The sequence below is a fragment of the Platalea leucorodia genome (assembly GCF_965183815.1).
Source record: "Platalea leucorodia genome assembly, chromosome: 2".
NCBI classification, from domain to species: Eukaryota; Metazoa; Chordata; class Aves; order Pelecaniformes; family Threskiornithidae; genus Platalea; species Platalea leucorodia.
In genome coordinates, this window is record NC_138824.1 from 19,284,332 (window position 1) to 19,307,024 (window position 22,693).

The following is a 22,693-nucleotide window of genomic DNA, read 5'->3' on the forward strand; positions in this document are numbered from 1 at the left end:
AACTTTCAAAGTTCCGGGTATTTGGTATGGATGGTTACCTATTTCTAGCACCTAGAAATTAAGCAGATAAACAAAATAAGAAATCTACAGTAACAGATTCACAGTAAAAGAAAGTTACTGTCTTATAACCAACCTAGTGTATTTATAAAAATAAGTCATAATCTACTCTTCCCTGGGCAACAGAAACATTTTGGACAACTAGTAACAAACACTTTCTGTGCAGGAAGTCAACATAATCCAACTTTTAATCTTATTATTTATTTGAGTGCAGTTAATATTACCTCAAATATTATAAAGCTGTGTATAATATTCTCTTCAGTAGTACAGAGAGGAATTCAGAATTTTTTTGACGTGCCTGCAACAAAAGAAGAGAGGCGATTTGCAGAGTTGAAAGAGAGACTTCCCTCACAGGACCTTCATATTAACGCAAACTTTCAAATATGTCCATCTAAATACAAACATTTTACTGCACATATTTCAATGTAGCACTTATCATTTTCGTGTCTTCCTTAGTTTCTCATGGAAACTCTACAACCATGCTGCCTGTTAGCGTCTTCCTCCCAACCAGCTTCTTTTTTTAAATCCACCCCCAAAAAAAAAGTTTGAAGACTGCAAAAATTTCAGTGATAACCAAATCCCTGTACGTGTCATAAAACACGAATGAATTCAGGTAGGTAGGAGACCCAGAGTGGTTTCCTCACTTAGGAAACAAAAGAGACAGAACTGCTGCTGATGACAAAGTGGCAAGCAAAAGCCTGACCACTCAGCCCTGCTACCTCAAACTAGTCCCAGGGCAATTAACTTTCTGCCTGTGCATGTGGTGTGCCACGGGGAACAGGGAGAAAGAAGGGGCCAGGGGACAAGGGACAGACGAGCACAGCACCCATTTGACAGTCCTGCTGATCAGGAAATAACTCCTTAAAGCTTCCCTGTTCCCAAGAGATCAGTTCATGCCGGCTCTCGCTTATTCTTCCCGCTGTAAAAAGGCTTACGCTTTCAACCAAAGCTTGAAACTGTGACTAGGAGAGACAGCGAAATCGCCTTAGAAGAATGTTTTTCAACTGCCCTCTGTTTCGAGACGGCACTGGAAGTTCCCAGCGAGGCACAGATTCCTGCACAGGCAAATTCAAGCCTACAGGGTTCACACGCTGTTTTTCCCGTCACCTTTTGGAGACCCTCTGGAGGCAGCCTGCCAGTTTAAAGCTTCCCCTGAAGCCTGGGGGCAACACCGCCTTCGTGCCAGCCGAAAGAGCTGGCAGGGCTGAAGCGGACCCGTCCCGGGGAGGCGAGGAGGGACGAAGGGATCGCCCCCAAGGTCGCCTGTGGGGAGACGAGCACAGCCACGTTCCTCAGCCCAGCCGAGGGGCCAGGCCCGGCGCCCCCCTTCGCCCGCGGCCGCGGACACTGCCCCAGCCCGCGGCACCGCGACGCCCTCACAGAGGACGCCCCAAGCGCGCCGCCGGGTCCCGCCGCTCCCCCGGCCCCAAGGCACCCGCACCGCGACAGCTCCGACCCGCGGCCCCTCACGGGTACCGGGGCGGCAGCGCCGGCACCGCTCCTCAGGCCGCTCCCGCAGCAACGCTCCGGTCTGACCGCCACCCCTCTCCTTCCATTACAAACCTGCCGCCATCGCGCAGCCTCCCGGCGCCACAGGCTGGGCGCCGCCCCCGCGCCGAGCATGCTGGGAGTTGTAGTCCCAAGCCGCCTTCTTCCCCGCCGAGCTGCCAGGCGGTGCTTGGCGCTCGAACTACAGCTCCCAAGAGCCTCCGCGGCGAAAAGGCCGTTAATGGGTATCAACAGTGAAGCAGTGCCCGCAGTCGCCGCTGCCCCGGTTCCTGCCCGGGGCTGTCAGGGGCGGGAAGAGGCGGCGGGGATCCTTTCAGGCACCCGGGCCTGCCCCTCGCTCCGGAGGACGGCCCGCAGGTGGAGGCGGCTCCCGGGTCCTCCCCGCGTCGCGGCTGGTGGCCCTTCTGAGAGACGGGGCTTCTCGTGGGGCAGCGCCGCTCCTGAAGAAGCGGAAGGCCGCATCCGCGGTGTCCCGCAGCGGCCGTCCCGGCGCGGTGTGTGAGGAGATTCCTCTCTAGCGAGCTGTCCGCAGGCCTTTCCGGGTGTGGCGTTTTCTGCAGGGGTGAAGCTTTAGACTTTTGGTGGGCTTTTATTGCGGCTAATTATACCCTTTTAACCTTTAAATAGCTGCAGTAAGGGAGGAACGGAAAGATAAATGGGCAAAAAGCATCCCGTGCCTTCCTGACACTTTGTGCTTTAGGCGTGCGGTACCTCACTGAGCCAAAGTAGTGTTTTCCTCTGAACGCCGGTCAGCGGCGGAGCGGCGGGCTCCACGCGCCCGTGGCGCGTCGCAGGCTGTGATCCGTTTTCGCAGCTGTTGTGGGCAAGAACGAGACGGAGCTCTAGGCCCTATGAACCCAGGGCAGCCCTGCGGCTGCCTGCTCCTGCTTTTACCTCCCGCTGTTACGTGCTGTAGTTCCACAGGGCTCTTGCTGCTAAACTTTCCATCATCTTTCCTGTGCTTTCGTTTTGCCAGTTATGAGTATAGTGGCTAGATGGTTGTCCCCAGGCTGGATTGTGCATTAACAGTGATAAGCTACTGTGCTAGAAAATACAAGGATTTGTACTTGTGTTTTTTTAAAGCACAGCATAACATTCCATCCCTTTGACATCTTAGGTAGGAAAATGCAGTGGAAGTTTGTTTTCAGTTTATCTGCACCCTGAAGGCCTTACAGGACTACAAATTATACACGGGCTATTGTTGGGCAATAAATTTTTTTTTTTTTTGCTCCCTCTCTGCGCTAAAAATATAATCAATTTCTAACAATGGTGTTGAATTTGTGGTTTGATCATGAAGTACGAGCTCGTGCTTGTGTGAAATCCTTTTGAGGCTATTGGGGCCTTATGGATCTCCACCAACATAAATTAAAATTGTAAGAATTAAACTAGTGATAATTGTCGGCAGTTCTGCTTTGCAGAGTTTTTCTTCCTTATTTGGTGCTGCAATAACACAGTGTTCCAGTTATAAAAGTGTTTCAGCAGTTAATTAATTCTCAACACACAGATTAAATACAATAGTTTTCTATTCTGATTTTGAATTTCGGAAGCTTTGCCATTCAGAAAGAGTAAAGCCAAACACTGCTAAAATTCCTTGAGAAGTTTGGTTCTCTAGGGAAATAGGAGAAGAGAGGTTACTATTCAGTGGTAGCATTAATCAGCAATGAAAGAGAATAAAATCTTCTTCACTCAAGGGAGAGAAAAGCTGCTGGGGACAGACTTGACCAGGTTTAACTCCATTTCCTGTTCTCTGTCAAGTATTCCAAAGTTCACTTGTGCTTCAACAGTGACAATTCCCTCCTCCTTGCAAGTGCAGCAAGGGTTACGGCCCCTTATTGTGCAGTAGATTGCACTTTGCTTGGTATATTTATTTGACTAGGTTGCTGTCCCTTCGGGCATTTTACAGGGAAGTATGAATGCGTCTTAGCCCTTCTTTCCTCCAACGCTCAGGCTCTCCAGTTGTACGTCACGCTGTTGGGGAAGCAGGAAGATCCCTCAGGGAGGGCAGCCGCCTGAGCAGGTCAGTGTAAACGATTTGGCTCCCTGAAAATCTAAAGAGAGGAGTGGGATCAGGGGTCATTTAATGCCTCTCGTGCTGGGAACAGAGAAGGGGGGTGTCTTTGCAGACAGACTTGGAGGAAATGAAACCCTCAAGTTTATGCATTCCTTTCTGCTTACTAGCTGACCTGTGGTTTATTTACAGATCAGTTCTCGCAAGAATTTTTTTCTCAGTTCTTGGCAGCTTCATTTTCATAAGCAAATGTAATATAAAATACCTTTGTGGAGTTTTGCACCACACGTAGCTACAAATTTCAGTTGCTTCTGGTGTTTTCCGGGTGACGTGGATGTATAGGCAGGGCTGACGCTTGCAATTGGTTCTATGTATTCCATTGCCTTCTAATAAACTTTTTTGTTTTGGCTGTGCAAATAGAGTTAATTATTTCCTGAGAAGACAACTTCTGGTGATACTTTAGCAGTATCCAGAATCTGCTTTAGAGAATATATTGAGAAAACGAGTGCACACAGAGCTCTAGTGAAGAGGGAGGCAGTGCCCAAATCTATACTATCGTTATTAAAGGAAGCCTTTGGCAGTGGCACGTTTGCCCTAATATATGCCTCAAATTAATCTATCTTGTTTGTGACAAGATTCAAAATAAAGTTTATAAAAGCAGCTTAAAATAAGACTTTATACCGTGAAGTAGAGCTTCTTAAAGGTACAGTTTCCCACAGAGCCAAGTTATACCAAGGCTGCATCGTAAAAGATTTTTATCACATCAGATAACATAGTATCTTGTGAAAACCTCTTAGTTAAAATACAGAGGGTTGGTTTTTTGTGTGAGCAGAGAGTACTTTTATGCCAAAAGCACTGCTAATGCCATAAAAAACGAGCCACAAAATACAGGTATATAATGACCTCACGTGCCCTTTGATCTGCTGTTTGCCTGACCTAAATGCACGTATCACCATTACAGAGTTGCCAGTTCTATCAGGTGTATAGTGCAGTAGATGATTTGAGCCCTTCCTATAGATTACCTTTCCGAGATAAAATTATACAGACATGTATAAAATTGCATCTGATAGTGTTCATTTTCCAGGTTTTCATGAAACCCCAAATTCAAACGAATTATGTTGCTCTCTCTCCTTGACTAACTCCTTATTATTTTCTAGCTAATAATTTAACTTCTTCCATGCTAGCTAGCCATCTGATTCCTTTTTTACTGCACTGAAGAACAACTTTACTTGCATACATTGAAAATCAAATAGGCCATAGAGTAAGAAAATAAACACATTCCTTAAATATCGTATAGCTAACATACTCTAAACCTCACCCTAAAATTACCTCAGGCTAATGTGTTTTTGTTGGTTTGTTGTTTTGTTTTTGTTTTTGTTTTTATCTGAAACCTTATCCTAATCATCTGCTCTAGACTTGGGTCCTTGATAAATTAATCAAACAATAATCTTACCTTAGATTGTGAAGTGCTGTTGTCAGTGCCATTTAAATATTTCCTCTGCATTGTTACTGTCTCTTGGTTTATTTTCTCTCCACACTACAGTGGAATATTTCTGCAGGGTTGATGTAAAGGTTTTGTTGACCTTGTAAAGCCTTCGGTGCAATTTGACCAATACTAATTTTTAAGCCAGAAGAACCTATTGGGTAATTGAATTCTTTGGGTTTAGTCCTAAAAAACTAGTAAAGAAACTGTTCTAATAAATGTTTCCTCATTTGCATATACACAGTGCAGAGAAATGTGAATTGGTAAATGAAAGCAAGTAGTTCAAACAGCATCTGCTTTCCTTTTTGCAGTCTTTAATGTAGGTGTTGTTTATGTATAGAAGTAGGAGGATAGAAGCTTAACCAGAATTTGCAGTCTATGTGGGAGCTCTCATTAAGTTGGAGAAAGGTCATTTTTGCTCCGAATCGCCTCCCCAAGAGGGAGGGCACTTAATATCAGACATTTTTGGCTAACACGAGAACTGCTTTCTTTTCATATTATCTTTACTTTCGGACAAGCAATTTCTTATTTGTTCTGCCTCATCCTGTGAGTCCAGGATGAATTTGGAGAGGCCAAGTATTCTAGAGTGTAAGTTTTGTCCAGTTATCTCACAAATAAAATTATTGGGCCTTAAGTCACTGTGGAAAATTTACATCATCAAGTAGTTTTTCCAGAAATACAAACAGTAAAAATAGTAAAATAGTAAAAATAGTAAAAACAAAGTATTTACCAGTGACACTGATACTAACCCTCTGGATGAGATATGGACATGGTGTACAGGGATCCAGAGAATCATTGGTAAAAAGAATTTATGACCTGAATATTTTATTTTACAAGCATATGTTCTCTTCATTGTAGTTACTGTAGCGTTAGCAGCGTGTCTGCATTAGCAGTTTGGCTTGGAGCAGCAATGCAATGTTAAGCCAAATCTTTTGGTTGTCAAGAGCTGCCTTATGTTAATTAAGTTCTCAAAGTGGTTTTGAGGTGTACCCTCTGAATGCCTTTCAGAGAAAACTAAACTGAGCACTGTGCTTCAAATAAGCTTAGCGGGGGCATTGATTTTGGCTTCTGTCTGAACCCACTCAGTCATAAGGCCCTCTAGCTCACACTTAGCACTCATTTACCACTGAAGGGCTCTGAAACCCTGGAAAGCCTGTGACATGCTGAGGCACTCATATGCTATATAAAGAGCTCAGTGCTCTGTATAGTGTTCACATTTACACTATAATTATAATTTTAATCAGGTTTTAAAATAGCTTTACACTCATAGGCATCTAGGAAAATAAATATACATTGATGATACATTTAATCACTTAAGCCAAATGCTGCCATTATGTTTTGTTGTCATAAATTCTACTCCTGTTTAAATAAAACTTTCCTAGCCTCGCTTATCTTAGCATAGTTTGTCACAAACAACACACAGACGATTTTCATTCAAGTTGTTTTACAGCCAATTTAAGTCGACCCTGCTGAGAAGAGAAGCAGTCCCCCTATTTCCATCTCTCCCCTACCTCTCCATCACTTCCACTGCTATACTACTCCTTCTTGTAAATCTTTGTTGTAGGCCAGAGGGTGAATTCAATCAGAAGAGAAATCTGAATTAAAACTAGCCTCTTGGTTTTGGGAGTTTTGTTGCTGGTGGTGGTGGTGGGTTTTTTTGCTGTGTTGGGTTTAATCTGGATCAGTTTTCCAAAGTTCTCTTTAAATGTTGTGGGGTGAAGGTTTTTTTATATTTACAGATTATAAATCAGTGAGTGGAAACATGAAAAGCAGTTTACATTCTTGAAAAAGAGAGTTATTTTACAATGGTACTGTGTGGAAGGGAAACTGAAAGAGAAGTTGTTCCAGTTTAAGATAATTCCACATTACTAGCAGTGGGTATTAGCAGCAAGATATCAAGACAACAGTTTAGCAGTTAGTTTAAGCCATGACTTCACTGAAAATGTAGGTTACACTAAATTTTCCACATAATTAAAAAAAAAAAAAAATTAAGAGGTGTTCTGAATGGATTTGATTACCATGATAAAACAATGCGATTTGTTTTGGAACTTGTTAGAGTTGCAAAGAATATATTTGGTGAGAGACTACTTAGGTGGATAGTGGGAATGAAAGTTTTCTCAGCCAAAAAAAAAATTTCTCTTTTAACAGGAGGGCAATGGCAATCTTTGCAAACTGTGAGTTCTTCATTAAAGTTAAATACTTAGCCACTCAGGAGAAGAGCAAGCTGAAAGCATGCATAAAAGAAAATGGTGGAGTAGTTAATTTTGTCCTTAATCACAAGGTAAGTTCCAGATTTATTTCTGAGATCTCAGTAGGAAAATATCAAGTGGTGCAAGTGTTGTAGAGTGTTAATCTTGCCACATGTAGAGAAATAAGAACTGTAGAGATTATGTCTCTGTTCAATATTTAAACAGAAATATTCAGTTTACATTTTTAATGCAGCTGGCTCTGTAGTACTGAAATGTCACATAAAAAATCAAGAGTAATATTCTTCCTCCACAAAAGAACCAGGGAGGGTTTTTTCCTGGATAAAATTGCCGTGCTGTTTTAATTCTCTCATTGTCAGAGAGGGGAAACTCTGAATAAGGAGATGCATCACTGAATTGGGTTTTGGTTATGTTATTGTTAATGCAAGCATTTGATTACAGAGTGAGGAAAAGATGGTTGAAGAGTTAGAAGTCTGTGATATTGCAGTTTTTTATTTAAATACAGCTTTTTATTTTGAATATGTATTGAAGACACAGCATGGATAAATCAAGGAGCCTGTTTGCAGGACATGCACAGCAATGAAATCAGTGGGCTGCATCTATACTGCTACCTTACATGCCTAGGAATGCTCACAGGGACCGTGGCCGGCTGGCATGGCTTGGCCCATACCTATACTAGTGAACTCTCTTGGTCCTCAGGACTGAGTGTTCATATCCAAACTGCCTAATGGCAACGGTCGTGGTGATGATCTGTCTCCCAAACCATGCCTGGAAACTGGGAGGATGTCAGCTGGCAGAAGCTAGAAGTGTGCCGAGGAACATGCTAATGCCTTAGCAATATAAGTATTCACCTGCCAGTGACAGGGAATTATCTAACATTATCTAAATAGTGAAGGCATAATACCTTGTTACTTCTGCCACTTAAAAGTGACATTTATTTCCTCCTTCCCATTGCTAGTAATTACAGCAAGCTCATAAATATTGTCATATTAGAGTGCTTACTTCTAGTCTGCCTTGGGGAGAAGGTAATGCATTGTATTATGATTTTATTTTTTTGTTTTCTCTGTATACAGTTTTTTAATTTTGTGAAGAGTATGATTAAGTTTGTTAATTTCTCCCTCTCACTCTTGTGTAATATTTCCTAATGTAACATTGGGTGAATGACTTTAAATCCTACTGTTATGCATAACTCCCACAGGCGATTGCCATTTTACAAACAGCAAAAATTGTATATGCTATCCTCAAGAGTCTGCAGTTTAAATTGTGCATAACATAAGGTGTTGGCATTAAAGGAAAAAGAAAGGAACGTGTGAAGAAAAGGAATATCGCACATACGTTATCATCTTGTTCGGAGCCCAGTAGTTTCCTGGTGACTCTCACAATGCACATCTGTTTAGGAGAGAAGGTGAAGAGTTGAAGAATAACGTACCAAGGTCTAGCAAGAGTATTCCAAAGATGTGATAGATTTCTTTGCGCTGTAAATTAGGATCTTCCAAGATGCGTTGACAAATCTTTTTGTGGTGCCTGTGATCTTGTAAAGAAGCAACAGGTAGACAATAATTAAGGCTCATGTTTTGGGGGAAAAAGTCAAGGAAATTGCCTCATAAAAACAATAAGCTTTAAAAAAAGCTTTGCTAAAAAAATTTAATTCTTTAAAATAGCAAATGAACCAAGCGTTAATGCAGTACAAATATGTATTAATTGAAATCTGTATTTTCAATCATCTTTATAAATACAGTGGGAAGAGAGATATTTCAATACCTAAAATTTGTGAGTTCTAGGATGTTGAGAACAGCTAACAAGTGGCCAACCTGTTCAGGGTAAATCTTACCCAAGCTTCAGAAATTACATGATGACTAAAGATTAAAAAGAACCTGTTCTACAGATCTGGGCTAGGTGCTGCTGTATCAGGGAAGAGCTCGTATTTTTTAAAACTGTACTTTTGCCATATGTGACAAATAAAAGTACATGCATTAAGCATCCTGTTTCCAAGGAAAGCAGATCTAATTTCATTCTGATGTAATAACCTTTCATTTATCTGTCTCCATCAGTTCTTGCAGGCTTAATGTTAACTGTTCGAAGTGCAAAATCTGCTGCCTCTTACTTACGACCATTTGATTTGATGTGACTTCTCTAAACATTTTTATTTTGTCCTAACTATGCAGAAAGTTTTAACTACAATTCCAGTAAAACAATGTATGATTCTTTATAAGGCTACCAAAGCATATTATGATTATTCAGCATTTTGCCCAGCTTTTTTTTTTTTTTTTTTTAACACTCTTACCCTGAATAGCTTTGGGTTTGTACCATGTTGTCCACAACAGATCTTGGCCCATTATTGGGCCTCCTATGTGCTGCTAAAAGCTCTACAGAACATTAGGCACTGGGTCACCTTCATATCTTCATAGTTACTGTAGAAAAGTGGACACACTCTGAATACATGCGTATTTTAGTTGAGCTGAACTGTGACCTGAAAGAGTCCTGCTCTCTCTGCTGTCTATGGATGAAGTGCAGAGGTTCTATGTTTCTAAATTAGATGTTTCAATTAAAATATGGTCCAAAAAGCTTGTCTGTTTTTAAATGTTTTCTCTGGACTCCAGGATTGTACCAGTATGAATTGCAAATAAACAGTATTTGGATTAATATTATAGTTATGTGTGCATAGCAACTGTAATTGTAACCTGTCTTTCAGAGTACACATGTTCTTGTGGATACTGCTGATGTCCTCAGCTGTCGTGATCTGAAAACTATTCAGAAGTATCAGCTTCCTGTTTTGTTTGCAGATTTCATTTGGAAATCAGTTGAAAAGGGGAAGCTTTTACAGATTGATGCATATAAGGTTAATAAATCACAAGACGACACTTCTGACCAAAGGCCAGCCAGCCAGGGTAGGTATATTTGACATAGTTTATTCATCTATCAGTTACTTCGGAAAAGAATGTTTTAGAAGAATATTCATTTAGAATCAGCTTTTAAGAAATGAGCAACCATGGAAACTGGCAATAAAGTTGATAAAAAATTCAGAATTTTTTGGAAAAGAAATACTAGTTCCATTCTCTGGAGTCTTTCAATTGATTTTTTTTTTTTTCTGTTAATAAAACTTCAAATAAGACTTCAAGTTGGAAATATGGATAAAATACTAAAAATAACAAAAAAGCTACTCCGATGACTGACTTTATTTGACTTCACTGGAAGCAAATGACAGTAACCTGGAAGTTTTAGTTAATTTCAACAGAATGCAGAGGGTTTTCAATGCCTTTGTGTGAGGAAGTGTTATGTTTTGAAGTCAAAATTATGAGAAAATAGGATAGCTAGAGAACAGGTTAACATGGGCTAGAAATATTTAATGCAACATAATTAACACAGAAAAAGTTCAAGCATTCCAGTATGTAACATGGTTCAGATGCAAACAACTATAACTCTGTGTAGAAGGAAAAAAGACAAATGTTCATTTTAAGTCTGTGAGACAAGCCAAAGAACATTAAAAAGAGATGAGAAAGATAATTCTATTTAATGTGTGCAGTCAGCAAAAAATTATCATCCTGAAAGTTATTAGTCTTTTAATTCTCTTTTTTTCTTCCTAGTAACTATGCTTTTTATTTCCTTTTACTTTTGCATCTCTTGCATTTTGTTGGGTGCTAGTCTTTAAGTATTTTTAACAGTAATTAATTACTTTTGACATAATACATTTTATTTTATGAACATTCTTATGTCATGAATCAGTACAATTTTCAGAACTATATATAAGAGTGAGAATCGGGACCCCTGCATTTGTACATTTGCTGTGTCATTGAGTCTTAGACAAATCTGATTTGGCACAGCAGAGGCCATGGGCATGCATGGCTGAAGCTGGGTAGATCCATTCAGCAGCAATCCTAAACAGTTTTAAACTAGAAGTAAAACTGCATTCATACACTATATCTATACAACTTTAAAAAAAAAAAAGGCAAACTAACCAACCAACCAACCAATAACCCCCAGAACCAACGTCAGCAACGGAGGAATAGTTCTCAGGCTCTGTGGTCAAGTGGCATAGTGTACCTCGCAGCTGCGTGCCCTAATTCTTTTTTCCCTTCCTGTCACAGAAGTTAGGGTGGCAAAGTGCCTGGCGGGAATAAGCACTGGCATAGCCCGGGGAGGTACTAATTCTAGCGGTGAGGCAGTTGGGGCAGTTGCTATTCAATACTTGACTTTGTATCCTGCCAGTTATATGGGTGAATAAAATCTGACCTTAGAAGCTGTTAACTTGTTTCAACATGTAAAATATTTATGAATATTAAATAGTAGTATTGTTTTTATTAACTATTCGTAAGTTCAATTAGAGAAACCAGATATTATACCAAGTAAATAAATGTTTTGATTGCAGATGTGGAAGACTTGTCATCTGCTGAAAATAAAAATGCCACAAAGAAAAATGAAACCAAGAATTCCAACCTTACTGTTACTGAAGACAGTGAGAGAAGAATTGAGTCCAAAGTGGGGACTTTTAGGTAAAATAAAACAAAATAAAATTGAAGATACATTTTGATAGATCTATGTTGATATTTCTGTAAATTAAAAAAACAAACAAACAAAAAAAACACCCCCAAAAAACAAAAAAAAACACTTCCCAGTCTGTTTCAGTGACTTCTGAAGATGGCTCTCATTATCTTAATAATGTAGCGGAACATAAAATTATTCTTCCTTCATTTTCTGTATTCTGTGTGTATGAATTTATAACAGCTTCTTTTTTTTTTTTTTTACCTTCAGATCTCACTGTGGAAATTGATTTTACATTTTTCCATCTCAGTGTACACCTACAGTCCAGCTCCCTAATACATGCAAAGCTTCTACCAACTCAGCAGGCATTAGTATGGCTCAAGCTTTATGACTTTGTGATTGGAGCTATTTTTATCATCACAATTTTTTTTTTTCTTTTCTTGGTTCACACAGGTTTTTGCAATCCAATCCAATTCATTGTTTTTAGAAGTGCTGAGCATCTCTTTCTCCCATGAAAATTCTTGTGAGAGCTGAAAATCAAGATAACAGACTGCTCTTAGTTGATAGGGAAGCAGTATTGTTATAACTGTTTCTAATTATTCAGTTAAAGGAACAAAACCAGCTCCAACACTCTTAAATCAATTAACAAAATGCAGCTTTCACTTTTAGAGACTGCTGTTCAGTTATAGGGTAGGTATTTAGTTACTCTGTGGGAATGCACTAGAAGTCGCACTCGCTCTGAAAGTCCTCATGCTGAAGGATATGACTACACATATATATCCTAATGTGAAAGTCAGCAATAAGAGAGGAATTAACCTCAGACAGCACAGGTAGCTGACCAAGATATTAAAAAATTAACATGTAAACAGGCAATGAAAATACATTTATTGTGTTGCTTCCATGGTTTTTCTAAAGAGCGAAGATTGAAATCTAGTCTTCAGATTCACACTAGACATTCTGGCCTGTTAGTGCAGCAGCTTGTGTGGGTGGGATTTCATTTCTCAAAACGTTTTTTTGTTGTTATTTTGCTGCTGAAAAATAGATTTATCTTCTTATATTAGCTCTTACTTTAGTATGATGTTGCAGCCTATTACAGTACGGTATTTACCGGGCATATGTGACTTTAATTACTCTGATTCCATTCCAGATTTTACAGTGAAAATGATCAAGATACTCCTTTTTTCCCCCAAGATTTTGAAGTTGCAAAATACAGTGTCCTTGAAAAAGTAAGCCTTTCTGTTATTGTTCAGTAGATGAATAAAAGGTTTACAGTTTTATACACATCAGCAGTAATTCTTCTATGTTATCATGTACTGCAGTGCAAAGAGGAGTATTGAAAAGTACTTTAATGCTTTCTGTCTTTCAGTGCAGCCTACTTCTACCCAAATAAAACTTTTCTACTATCGCTGTAGTGTTCTCACCAAAGTATTGCAGTAGAATAATGTTTGTTTCTGACAAGATATATGTTATCACGGCTGTTATGTGTTAAATCTAACTTAAATTTTAAACTTTTTTATTAAAAATCTTTTAAAACACAAAAATTATGGAACTGTACAGCAGTCAGTAAAGGGAAGCCCTGAAAGGAGCTTCTGCTTGTTACTGCAATACAAATAATGAATAATTCTACTTCTTTTCTTAGTCAGTCATAGTGTGTGGTTCTAAATGGGGTGAAAAAATAAGTAGGACAAGGGGAAGTACTTGGTGCAATATCACGTGAATGAAACATACTTAAGCAATAAATTGGGGGTTGGGGGGCTTTATTTATCTCTCCATTTAGGTTAACTCCAAGGAAAGCAAAGATTTTGTAGTTATTGAATTACAGTGTTCCCAAAAGCGTTACGAGTTTCCGTTTCGACTATATGCACACTTCGGTGCATCAAATGGAACAAAGGTATGAACCACTCATTGATATTGTCTGTTTGTTTCTTTATGCTCGTTGAACATAGCTGTTCCAGAGAGCTTCAGATGCTTTTCATTCTTATTTGCAGCCTAATCCTTAGATGGAGGTCACTCTGTTAAGCTTTATCATAAAAAGTTTGATTTATAGTTGGCTCCTCTACTTTGTGTTTTTGCTTACAACTTGCTCAAAAGAACTGTTTTGGGACTTGGCAGCAACACAGCATGGTCCTGTATGCACCTGCCTCATACTCACATATATTTTCCTGGCAATATCTAAACTGTATAATGACATGTTTACATGCTGAAATGCTATAGCAAGTGATATTCTGGACATACTATTGAGAGACAGAAAAGCTTGTCTTGAGGGCAGTCTAAATGTATTTCTCAGCATACAAATTATGTATGCACTCTGGTATAGTGCTTGCAGTCTGTGTCATTGTAACAACATTAGATTCAAGTCAAAGGAGCTGTATCAGGGATGAATTTTGAATAGTCTAATTGATAGAACAAGTTGTTCCAGCACACATTTAGGTGAACCTGTCTTGTCACTGTGGGGTTTGGATATGGAGCCCTGTGCTTGTTCTTCATGTCTCATGAACCCTTATGAAAGGGTTCCCTTCCCTTCCCTTGCTGGAAGCCTGTTAAATCACAACCCAGAAATTAAGTATGGATTGTCAGCTGTTAGAGCAGTGTCTGGATAAATTGATTCTTGACGTCTCTATATAGTTTCTTTGACTAACTTTACTCTTTCAATTTACAGAATAATAAACAATTCATAACTAAGACTGCTGAAGAAATAAGAGAAAAGTACGAGACTTTTATTACAGACTTGAAGAGTCAGGATTTCCTGCTCAGAGAAGCTTTTCCACCAGAAGCAGAATCTTTAGCTTCTACAAAATTGCAAAAGGCTTGTACAGCTTGCATGTTTACTCTTTTCTGTCCTTAATGATTTGATTTAGTTCCCAATTTTCTGAATGTGGTAAACATTGTCTAGATCACAATGATAGAGCCTTAGGTTAAGGGAAACGGTTTATATGTAAATGTTTTGAAATTAATTTTTTTCAGAATATTGAGTGAATGTTCCCAGTACTTAAACACATTAAAAGCAAATGTGGTCATATTCATTATAGTTTTTTTTTTTTCTCTCAGTAGATGCATTATCAACTAATGTGGTACCTAAAAAGTGATGTGCTAATATAGCAAACAGAATTGTTGTGTGATGTATGACTTTGATTGTCAAATTATTCTGCACACTATACAGATGTCACAGGCTTGATGTAGATCGTATTGGAGTCAGTAACAGGACTCCCTGCAATGGCAATAGCAGTTGGGTTCTGCTCCCTAAAGTACTCTTCAGACAATGTTTTACTGCTATTTAAAATGGTTGTAGTGTGACAGAAATTTTTTTCCCATTTATGTTCTCACTGTACTTTATCTACTTCTCTCTTCCACCATGGTTAGCTTCTATTATAGGGCGCAACTGGCACACAGATTCTATCCAGCAATGTTGAAAGGCCCACATATGTCCTCTAGTACTCTCAGAAGCTGCATAGTTGATGCCATATAAACAAGTAATGTAGAATGTCTGAACTTGAGTGAAATTGTTTAATGGCATCAAGTTTAAGGGCAGCTTCTCGAGTTGTAGAACAGTGAGAAAAAGCTCAAATAAATGCCTTAACAATGTTCCTCAGAAGAACATGAGAAAAACTATTTTCACAACTCTTTTTGATGTATGAATTGCACTGATTTTCATGGCCTCTCTATTCTCCTGTAGCTTTGCTGCTCCAATGTTTTATTTTCACAGGAATAATGTCTTTCCCAGCAGAGCTTTCCAAACTAGAGATGTACTGTCCTCTGTTGGAGATGTTATAAAACACTGGCCATTTTGAACTATCTGTTCTTTTACCAGCTGTGCAAAAAAGGAAGTGGCTGGGGTGTGCAGACTATTATCTCCATGTACCTGATAGTACAATGTACTGAAAAAGATACCAAACAAATCAACTTCTGTCTTCTCCAAGACTTTATGTCTTGGTTTTCAAGAGAGGTCATGGCCATCTGGCCTGCCATGCTCTCCACTTAAAAGAATTTATAAAAGGAAATATTCCCTTCAGTTTAATAGGACTGAAGAAATTATACTAAGCATGAACGAGCATTGCGCACTGTATTGTTTATGGGAATAGGCAAGTTTAATTATCTGTGTAAGAACTTCACTGCCATGACTTGCATCTTTGTCTTTTCACTGAATTGTGTTTATTTTACTACAGTTACTTCTAGAAGAAGCCATCCATTCAAGTGCTATATGTCAGGAAGTTAGTGATTTTGTGGAATTGATCTGGGCAGAAGCTATTGGCCACCTGGATAGTTTACTACTTGAATCAGTAAACAACATAAGCCTAAACGATGTAAGTTAATTCTTGTTACTCTGTGAGGATGAATACGTAAACGCTGTTAGAGGAAATTTTTTCCCAGCAAACACGTATGTTGTGTTTCAGATTGGGATTGGTAATTACACTTTTGATACTCCTGGACTTCAACAAATCCATGCTTCAGAAATTTTTATCTCAAATATTGCTTTAGAATCATGACACTAAAAACATGCTGTACTCCCTAGGGCAGACGGCTGTCTTTTCCATTTTAAAGCAATTTACACAATTCTTATGGGAGGATCCCCTCCATGAGATAAGTCACATTAAGAAGATAGTCAAAGGCGGCAGTGCATAATAGCAGGTCACTGGCTCCTGCCAGTATGTTTCAACTATACTTCAGTGAGCCATTCTCTTGTAATGGAAAAATAGTTTTAATTATAGTCCCTGTCTGCATCATCAGATGACACACAGCTACTCTTGAAGGCCTTTGGATATTACAGCTGTTATTAAGAGTAACTGCCTACCCACGCCTTTGTTAAGTCTATGGCTCATTTAATCCCCCTTTTCCACATACCTCAATTCTTTTGCTTTGTTCCCTAGACAGTTAAGAGGATAATGTTTATTCATGTAATTTAAGTTCATATAACTTAACAGCCAACAAAATGACTGTTTAAGTTTTGTTCATCTTTTTTATCACTGAAGACAAAATTACCCAAAGGTTATGTTGGTTTTAAAGTGGAAGAGCTTTGCCAGTAGAAGGTCCCCAATTCTGGAATGACTTTGCCCTAATCTTATTATTTGAAACTCGCTTTTAATGCTCTTCAGTTGATGTATGGTAGAAGAATATTCCTTTCACTTTTTGATGTGGAAATAATACACATTTAAGTAGTACATTAGTAATATTGTATACATGTACTCAGAGACAGTAGTGAGTGCATAGCATAAATCAGCAAAGACATAAGGAAATCCTGTTTGTGGTAAATGCTTTTTATGAGGTGCAATTGTTTGAATATTAAGATTCCTAACATATTTCAAGTAGGTGAAATTTGATAAATTTGATGAATATGTGATGAAGATGAAATTTGATAAATAATGTTCAATCATTGGTAGCTTTTGCAAGAGCTGAACCATAGACCTAAAAGATTCTGTATCTCAGTGCATCGATCTGTAAGAATATGATAAAACTGTTCTTGCTAACTCTTCCCACTTATAATTAATTTGCAAGAGAAATAGCATTTGTATTGAAAGAAAAAAAATCTCTGGATTTTTGAAACACAATAATAAAGAAGTGGGTTGCTGTTCAGTTAGATTAACCCTCCTTTTTTTTCCCAAAGGCATTTGTGAGACAGAGACCAGTCTTGGATCAATATTGAACTGCAGTAGGACATTGCTATGCAGCCTCTAATGTCAGCATTTTACTAGCTGTTGCCTTTTTCCTCCTGCCTTGAGAAGACAAAATAATATAGAGTATTCTGCGAAAATTTTCCAATTGAGAAGGAATATAGAAATACGAGCAAATTGATATCCTGTCTGTCTCGACAAACTGTCTAAAATTAATTATTACTTTCATTTCCTCTATAGGCTGCACTTTATAAATAGGACTTCTACTCTGCTTTATGTATTTTAGGATGAAGTAGTCCACTTAGACATTTAGTAAGAAATTTATTATCTTCTACTTTCTGTTATTTCATCAATGCATTAAAGCTGACAATATGAATCAACAAGGTGTTAAGGAACATTATCTTTCAATCTGATTCATATTCTGTTTTATTTCAGGGAGGTTATTTTACTGTCTCTTAGCTCTCCTTGAAGTACTTTGCAGGTAGCCTAGTGTAGGGGCAGAATAATATCCAACTTTAAAATACTGTTTTCATATCCTAGCTGCAAGAAAATATTTTGTGGACATTGCACTAACAAGAGTTAAAGTTTTATTTCAGTGTGGAATTAAATGATCCATTTTCAGTATTTATTGCTTTGCCCTCTTTGTGCAATTTTGTGATAGCTTTCAATTTAATAATCTCTTCTTTTAAAGGTGAGCAAAGCAGAAGGTATTTTACTCCAAGTAAAGAATGCACTGCATGAGGGAGCTGGCGAGGTGGCACTAAAAGAGATGATGACGGAGTTCTATCAACTTATACATCACAAAACTGGAATAGACTATAAAGTTTCCAAAAAACTGTTATCTAGAAAACAGGACCTGTGTCAGGTAACTTTTCCAGATTGCTAGTAAGCCCTGATGTGCACTGTGCTACACCAGTTTTGAACATGCTCACTAGATAAATTGGCAGGATACTTTGCACAGGCTGTCAGTTAAAAAAAAAATATTGGAATCATGAATAGAGTAATGCTCATGGGGGGAATTCAGTGTTTTGAACAGAAAGACCAGTTGCTGTCCAGATGGTGACAGGAGTTTCCATTGCAGTCATTGTTGTGATGGCATCTTCAGCTGGATCAAATGAGAATCACAGAACTGTTGTTATCATCCAGCTGACCCTAGCAACTACTCCAGCATATACATAATCAGTTTCTATTGATTATCTTAAACTATATACAAAATATATCTGAGCTATTTTAACTATATGCAAAGACTGCTCTGTGTACCCTTTCCTGCATATGCAGGAGCAGTTTCTAGAGACTATTTAAATTACGAGTCTATGTACAGCTTGGTCTGTTCCCACTTCTACAGCACAGACTGCTTGGGGGAGTTCTCTGGACTGCCTGGATTGTCAGTGGAAAAAGTTAGTCAGCACATATAAACGGATAACATCTTTCACTTGGTCTAAGCACAGCTGGCCTGCCTAGGGGAGTCTCCAAGGATCTCCCCCATAGCTTACCCTCAGCTTCTGTGTTACTTAGTCAGTTCCTTCATTTTTAAGCTGGCTAGGAGTTCAGTCAATTCCGTTACTCTGCTGCGAGTCAGTCCATTGTCTCATCTTTGCAGAAACTAGCTGGGAAATTCTCAGCCTGCCAGGGGGATTGCCAACGAGGTGTGCCAAGTGCGCACCCAGATGAAGCCCTTGTGCCCAGCAGCAAGGTCTGGCTGCTCTGTAAGGGCAGGCAGACGGGGCTGTGGGTGAAAGTGAGCAAGGCCAGGGCAGTTACACCACTGGCAGTGGCTCTAGTCCCATGGTACCCAAATAGGAATAGTAGACAGGTGATAGTGACTGCTGGTGATAGTAGCCAGGGTCAGTCCAGATTGCCTCTTCATTATGGCTTGTCTGGCAGGTCCAAGGTCAAACCGGGAACTCGAGTCCACAGGATCTGGGTCAGAACCAGGGAGGTGGGAGGCTGGATGCAGGCATATTGGCAACATAGCTCAGCCGAGAGACCAAGGGCAAGAGCCTAAGCTCAGAGGCATCTCTTGAGCAAAGGAGGGGCAGGAATCTGCTGAGTCTTCTTGCAGCTATCTGTCAAGGCTCCACAGCTGCACTGTCAAAGCTGGCCCTGAGCCCAAGCAGCCAGGCCCACTGGAGAGGCGAGAGGCAGTCAGAGCTCTGACAGCTACATCGCTCTTGTAACTATAGAGTAAACTCAAATTTCCTCCTTGTATTGTGATTATAATGTAAATTCCATAGATTCTGCCAGCGATACCTCTTTCTTTTGGCAAAGGATATCCAGAAGTCAGTCTTCTGTAAGTTACAAAATACAAAGGGGGAGAGGTAAAGGGAAGGAGGCTCCTTGCTGTTCTAAAAGAACAAATGTTAATAGTGCCTTTAACCTTGGAAATCTTTTGATAATTAAAACCTTTTGATATTTCTGATATAAAGAAATTACTATGTCTCATAAAGCTTTCCCATGGCTTAGTGAAGTATAGCATTACAATCTTTTCAAAGTTAGATGTCCTTCTTTCTCCTGATGTGAGAAAATTGCATGGGTACCTTGTGCTACTGCCCTAGCTGGATAGTGGCCTCAGGGACAAAATGACAGATTCTAACAAGTAAGAATTGCCTCATAAGCAAAATGAAAAAGGTAACCAAGCACAAATATTGGTTTGTGGAGATGTTATGAGTAGGCTTCATCAAAAACTTGATTTGGAGTTGTACAGAAGCAGTTTAGCAGTATTTTTCAAATACCTTGTTCTTCTGAATTGTTTTCATGGGGTTCTACAGCTGTTTGCTCTTGTTCCAAACTGTATTTAACAAGTGGAAATGTTCTTTTGAGTATTCCATTTCATTGTTACTATGCTGTAACTGTATATAATTCAGTCTGGTTTGCATGTTTCCTTAATTGAAATGTAACAAGTATTCTCAAATTTCTGTCTATATCTTCTAGCTTATCAGAGACACGCTTAATATACATGAAACCAATATGTCATGCCCAAACCCATCATCTTTGGCCAAATACCGGGCTCTGAGGTGCAAGATTGAAGCTGTTGACTCAGAGAGTTATGAATTTCTCAATGTTGAACAACAAGTATTAAAAAACAATTACAAGTGAGTATTTAATAGTTATGCAACAATTCCAATAAAATTCAAGGTATACTGCACAAAATACTGCTAAAGAGGACTGAATTATCAGGTTCTGTTACTGTGCATTGTTGATTGCGCTAATGGGATTGCAGAGCTGGTATATTTACCATAACCTATACTAGAACAAAATGAAGGTAGATTTAAAAAAACCCTGAAAATCATAATATTGTCAATTTTGGTGGGTTTTTTCCTTGGGGTTTTGTTGTTGGTTTGGTTTTTTTTTTTTTAATTGTGAAGAGCTGTCTATTAATATGAGCTATTAAAATAAAATATATGGGGTCTAGACTTGTTTACTCTGCTTCTCAGTATTTATTTCCAGGCATTTTATAAAATAACTTGAAAGTAAACCTAAAAGTAAAATTTTGGGTTCTGCTGAGTAAAACAAATAATTTTTTTCTGTGCGAATAAACTTGATGGGAGTGGGAGAGAATACCTGGTCACCTTTTGATTATGTACAGAACTTGCCGTTCCTTTCTAGTTAGCTTTCAATTGCGTGAAAAAGACACATTTCTGGGAAGTTATTCTGCAGATTTGCCTATAATTCTATTTAATGTTCTTGGCATTGGCTTCTAACTGGGCACCCTGTCTCTTTGATTAATAAAATTAAAAAATGGATAAATATGGAGAAATTAAAGAGAAGATGGTGCTGGAAATGGAATAATCAATGGTGACATCATTCATACAGGGAAGAATGAAGTGGGCTTCAATTATACATATATATAGTCACTCCAAGTTTGTTTTTACTGAGTAAATATGCTGTTAAGCAGCTAAGGTCTAAACCTGCCTAGCAACTACTGGTTACTAAGTGGTTATACCCAAATGTGTATTGCTCAAGTGTGGAAGGAGCACTGTGCTTGGAACATGCAAACCTGTTTGTCTTCAGCAAAGTTCAGAAGTCAACTTTTACTTGACATTTTGTCTAAATTTTTAAGTCATTTATAATTAATAGAACAATAGTTTATGTGACTCAGTTCCACCTTACAGTTCTTTGTGACAGAAACAATTGAGTAAAGTTTTGGGAAATTTGCTGTTACCTGAATCCACAAGACAGCTCTTTGTAGATAGCAGTTATCCGTGTTAGGGCCTATATACTAATTCATAAACTACCTAATTATAAGGACAGGATTTTCCCGCAAAACTTTGACTCTACTCTTATACAATAGATAAGCATAATGACATTGCAAGAATTGGTGCATAATTATTCCCTTTCAGTCTCTGCATTTGCAATCTTAGTTTTTAATCTAAAAACAATTTAAAAAACTTCAACTGCAGTAGAAGCATGCTGAAGGATTGGGGTTCAAGTAAGGTTCTTAAAAAAAACCAAACCAACCAAACAAAAAACCCCCTTCCTATAAAAAAGTTCATATAGCAGCTTCATAAATTAGGACACAATATATCTCTAATCCTCAACAAAAGAAACCACGCAGTTTGAGTAAAGTGTTCAAAATTACAAAAGAGGCTAGGTCCTATTTACCAATATTATTCTAGCATTTAGGAACTTGAAACCTGACTGAAGCTCACTGAATCGTGAAAGCATAAAGGTTTGATTTGTAAATAGGGCTTTATGCTTTTACTTTCCAGGTACTACCTACTTTCAGTATCTAAATCTAAAATTGTGATCCTTAAGTCCTCTTCTCAGTTACTTGGTGAATGCAGAGGTTCCTCACTCTGTGACAGTTGGGAATCCTAGAATCCTAAAATTATTTTCTGGGTATTTCATAGGGTATCACTGTCTTTACACCATTAAGCAACTCAGTCCTTAGTCCAGAGCCTGCCATCTGAGGAAGTATATTCCAAGCATGTGTACAGAGCAGACGGCCTAAGCAGAGGGAAAGTGGTAGGCACACTGTTCTACACTCAGACCTTCACACTAGCTAAGTAGAGCACTCAGCTGGAAAGGATCAAGGTAACAAGAGGTAAAGAGAGAATCTGAATCTTTTGTTTTGTGTAATCACAAGAAGGGAAGGACAAGAATCTTGATGACAGCTCCGTTCTGTAACTACAGTATGTAAAATGCATAAATCTTGCTGGAGGTGGGATTGCAACCCAAGTTTTCCTCCTCTCAAATGTATTTCTTCATTGGGAGTCTTTCTTAATTGGGAGTTACTACCTCCAGATAGCCTGAAGTGTGATGCTAACATAGTGTAATTCAGCCAAGACAGTAAGGTCTCTGAGTATTCTCAGTACAAGAATTTTTAGTACAAGATAAATTTGCT

The 22,693-nt window shown here is 38.8% G+C and overlaps 1 protein-coding gene across 5 annotated transcripts in view; it reads left to right on the forward strand.

The window, feature by feature from the left end:
- The first annotated feature begins 1,826 nt into the window (after positions 1–1,826).
- PARP4 (poly(ADP-ribose) polymerase family member 4) overlaps positions 1,827–22,693 on the forward strand; it is a 59,665-nt gene continuing 38,798 nt past the window's right edge. For 2 of the 5 annotated variants that reach the window (XM_082303912.1, XM_082303916.1), the window contains exons 1-11: positions 1,827–2,060; positions 3,470–3,583; positions 7,206–7,338; positions 9,957–10,152; positions 11,631–11,754; positions 12,891–12,969; positions 13,521–13,634; positions 14,403–14,549; positions 15,907–16,044; positions 18,041–18,214; positions 20,281–20,441. In XM_082303912.1, the coding sequence (XP_082160038.1) occupies positions 3,480–3,583; positions 7,206–7,338; positions 9,957–10,152; positions 11,631–11,754; positions 12,891–12,969; positions 13,521–13,634; positions 14,403–14,549; positions 15,907–16,044; positions 18,041–18,214; positions 20,281–20,441 (1,370 nt within the window). In that variant the 5' untranslated portion in view covers positions 1,827–2,060; positions 3,470–3,479. Of the gene's footprint in view, positions 2,111–3,469; positions 3,584–7,205; positions 7,339–9,956; positions 10,153–11,630; positions 11,755–12,890; positions 12,970–13,520; positions 13,635–14,402; positions 14,550–15,906; positions 16,045–18,040; positions 18,215–20,280; positions 20,442–22,693 lie in introns of all 5 variants that reach the window. The other 3 variants (XM_082303913.1, XM_082303914.1, XM_082303915.1) reach the window with 3 other exon arrangements.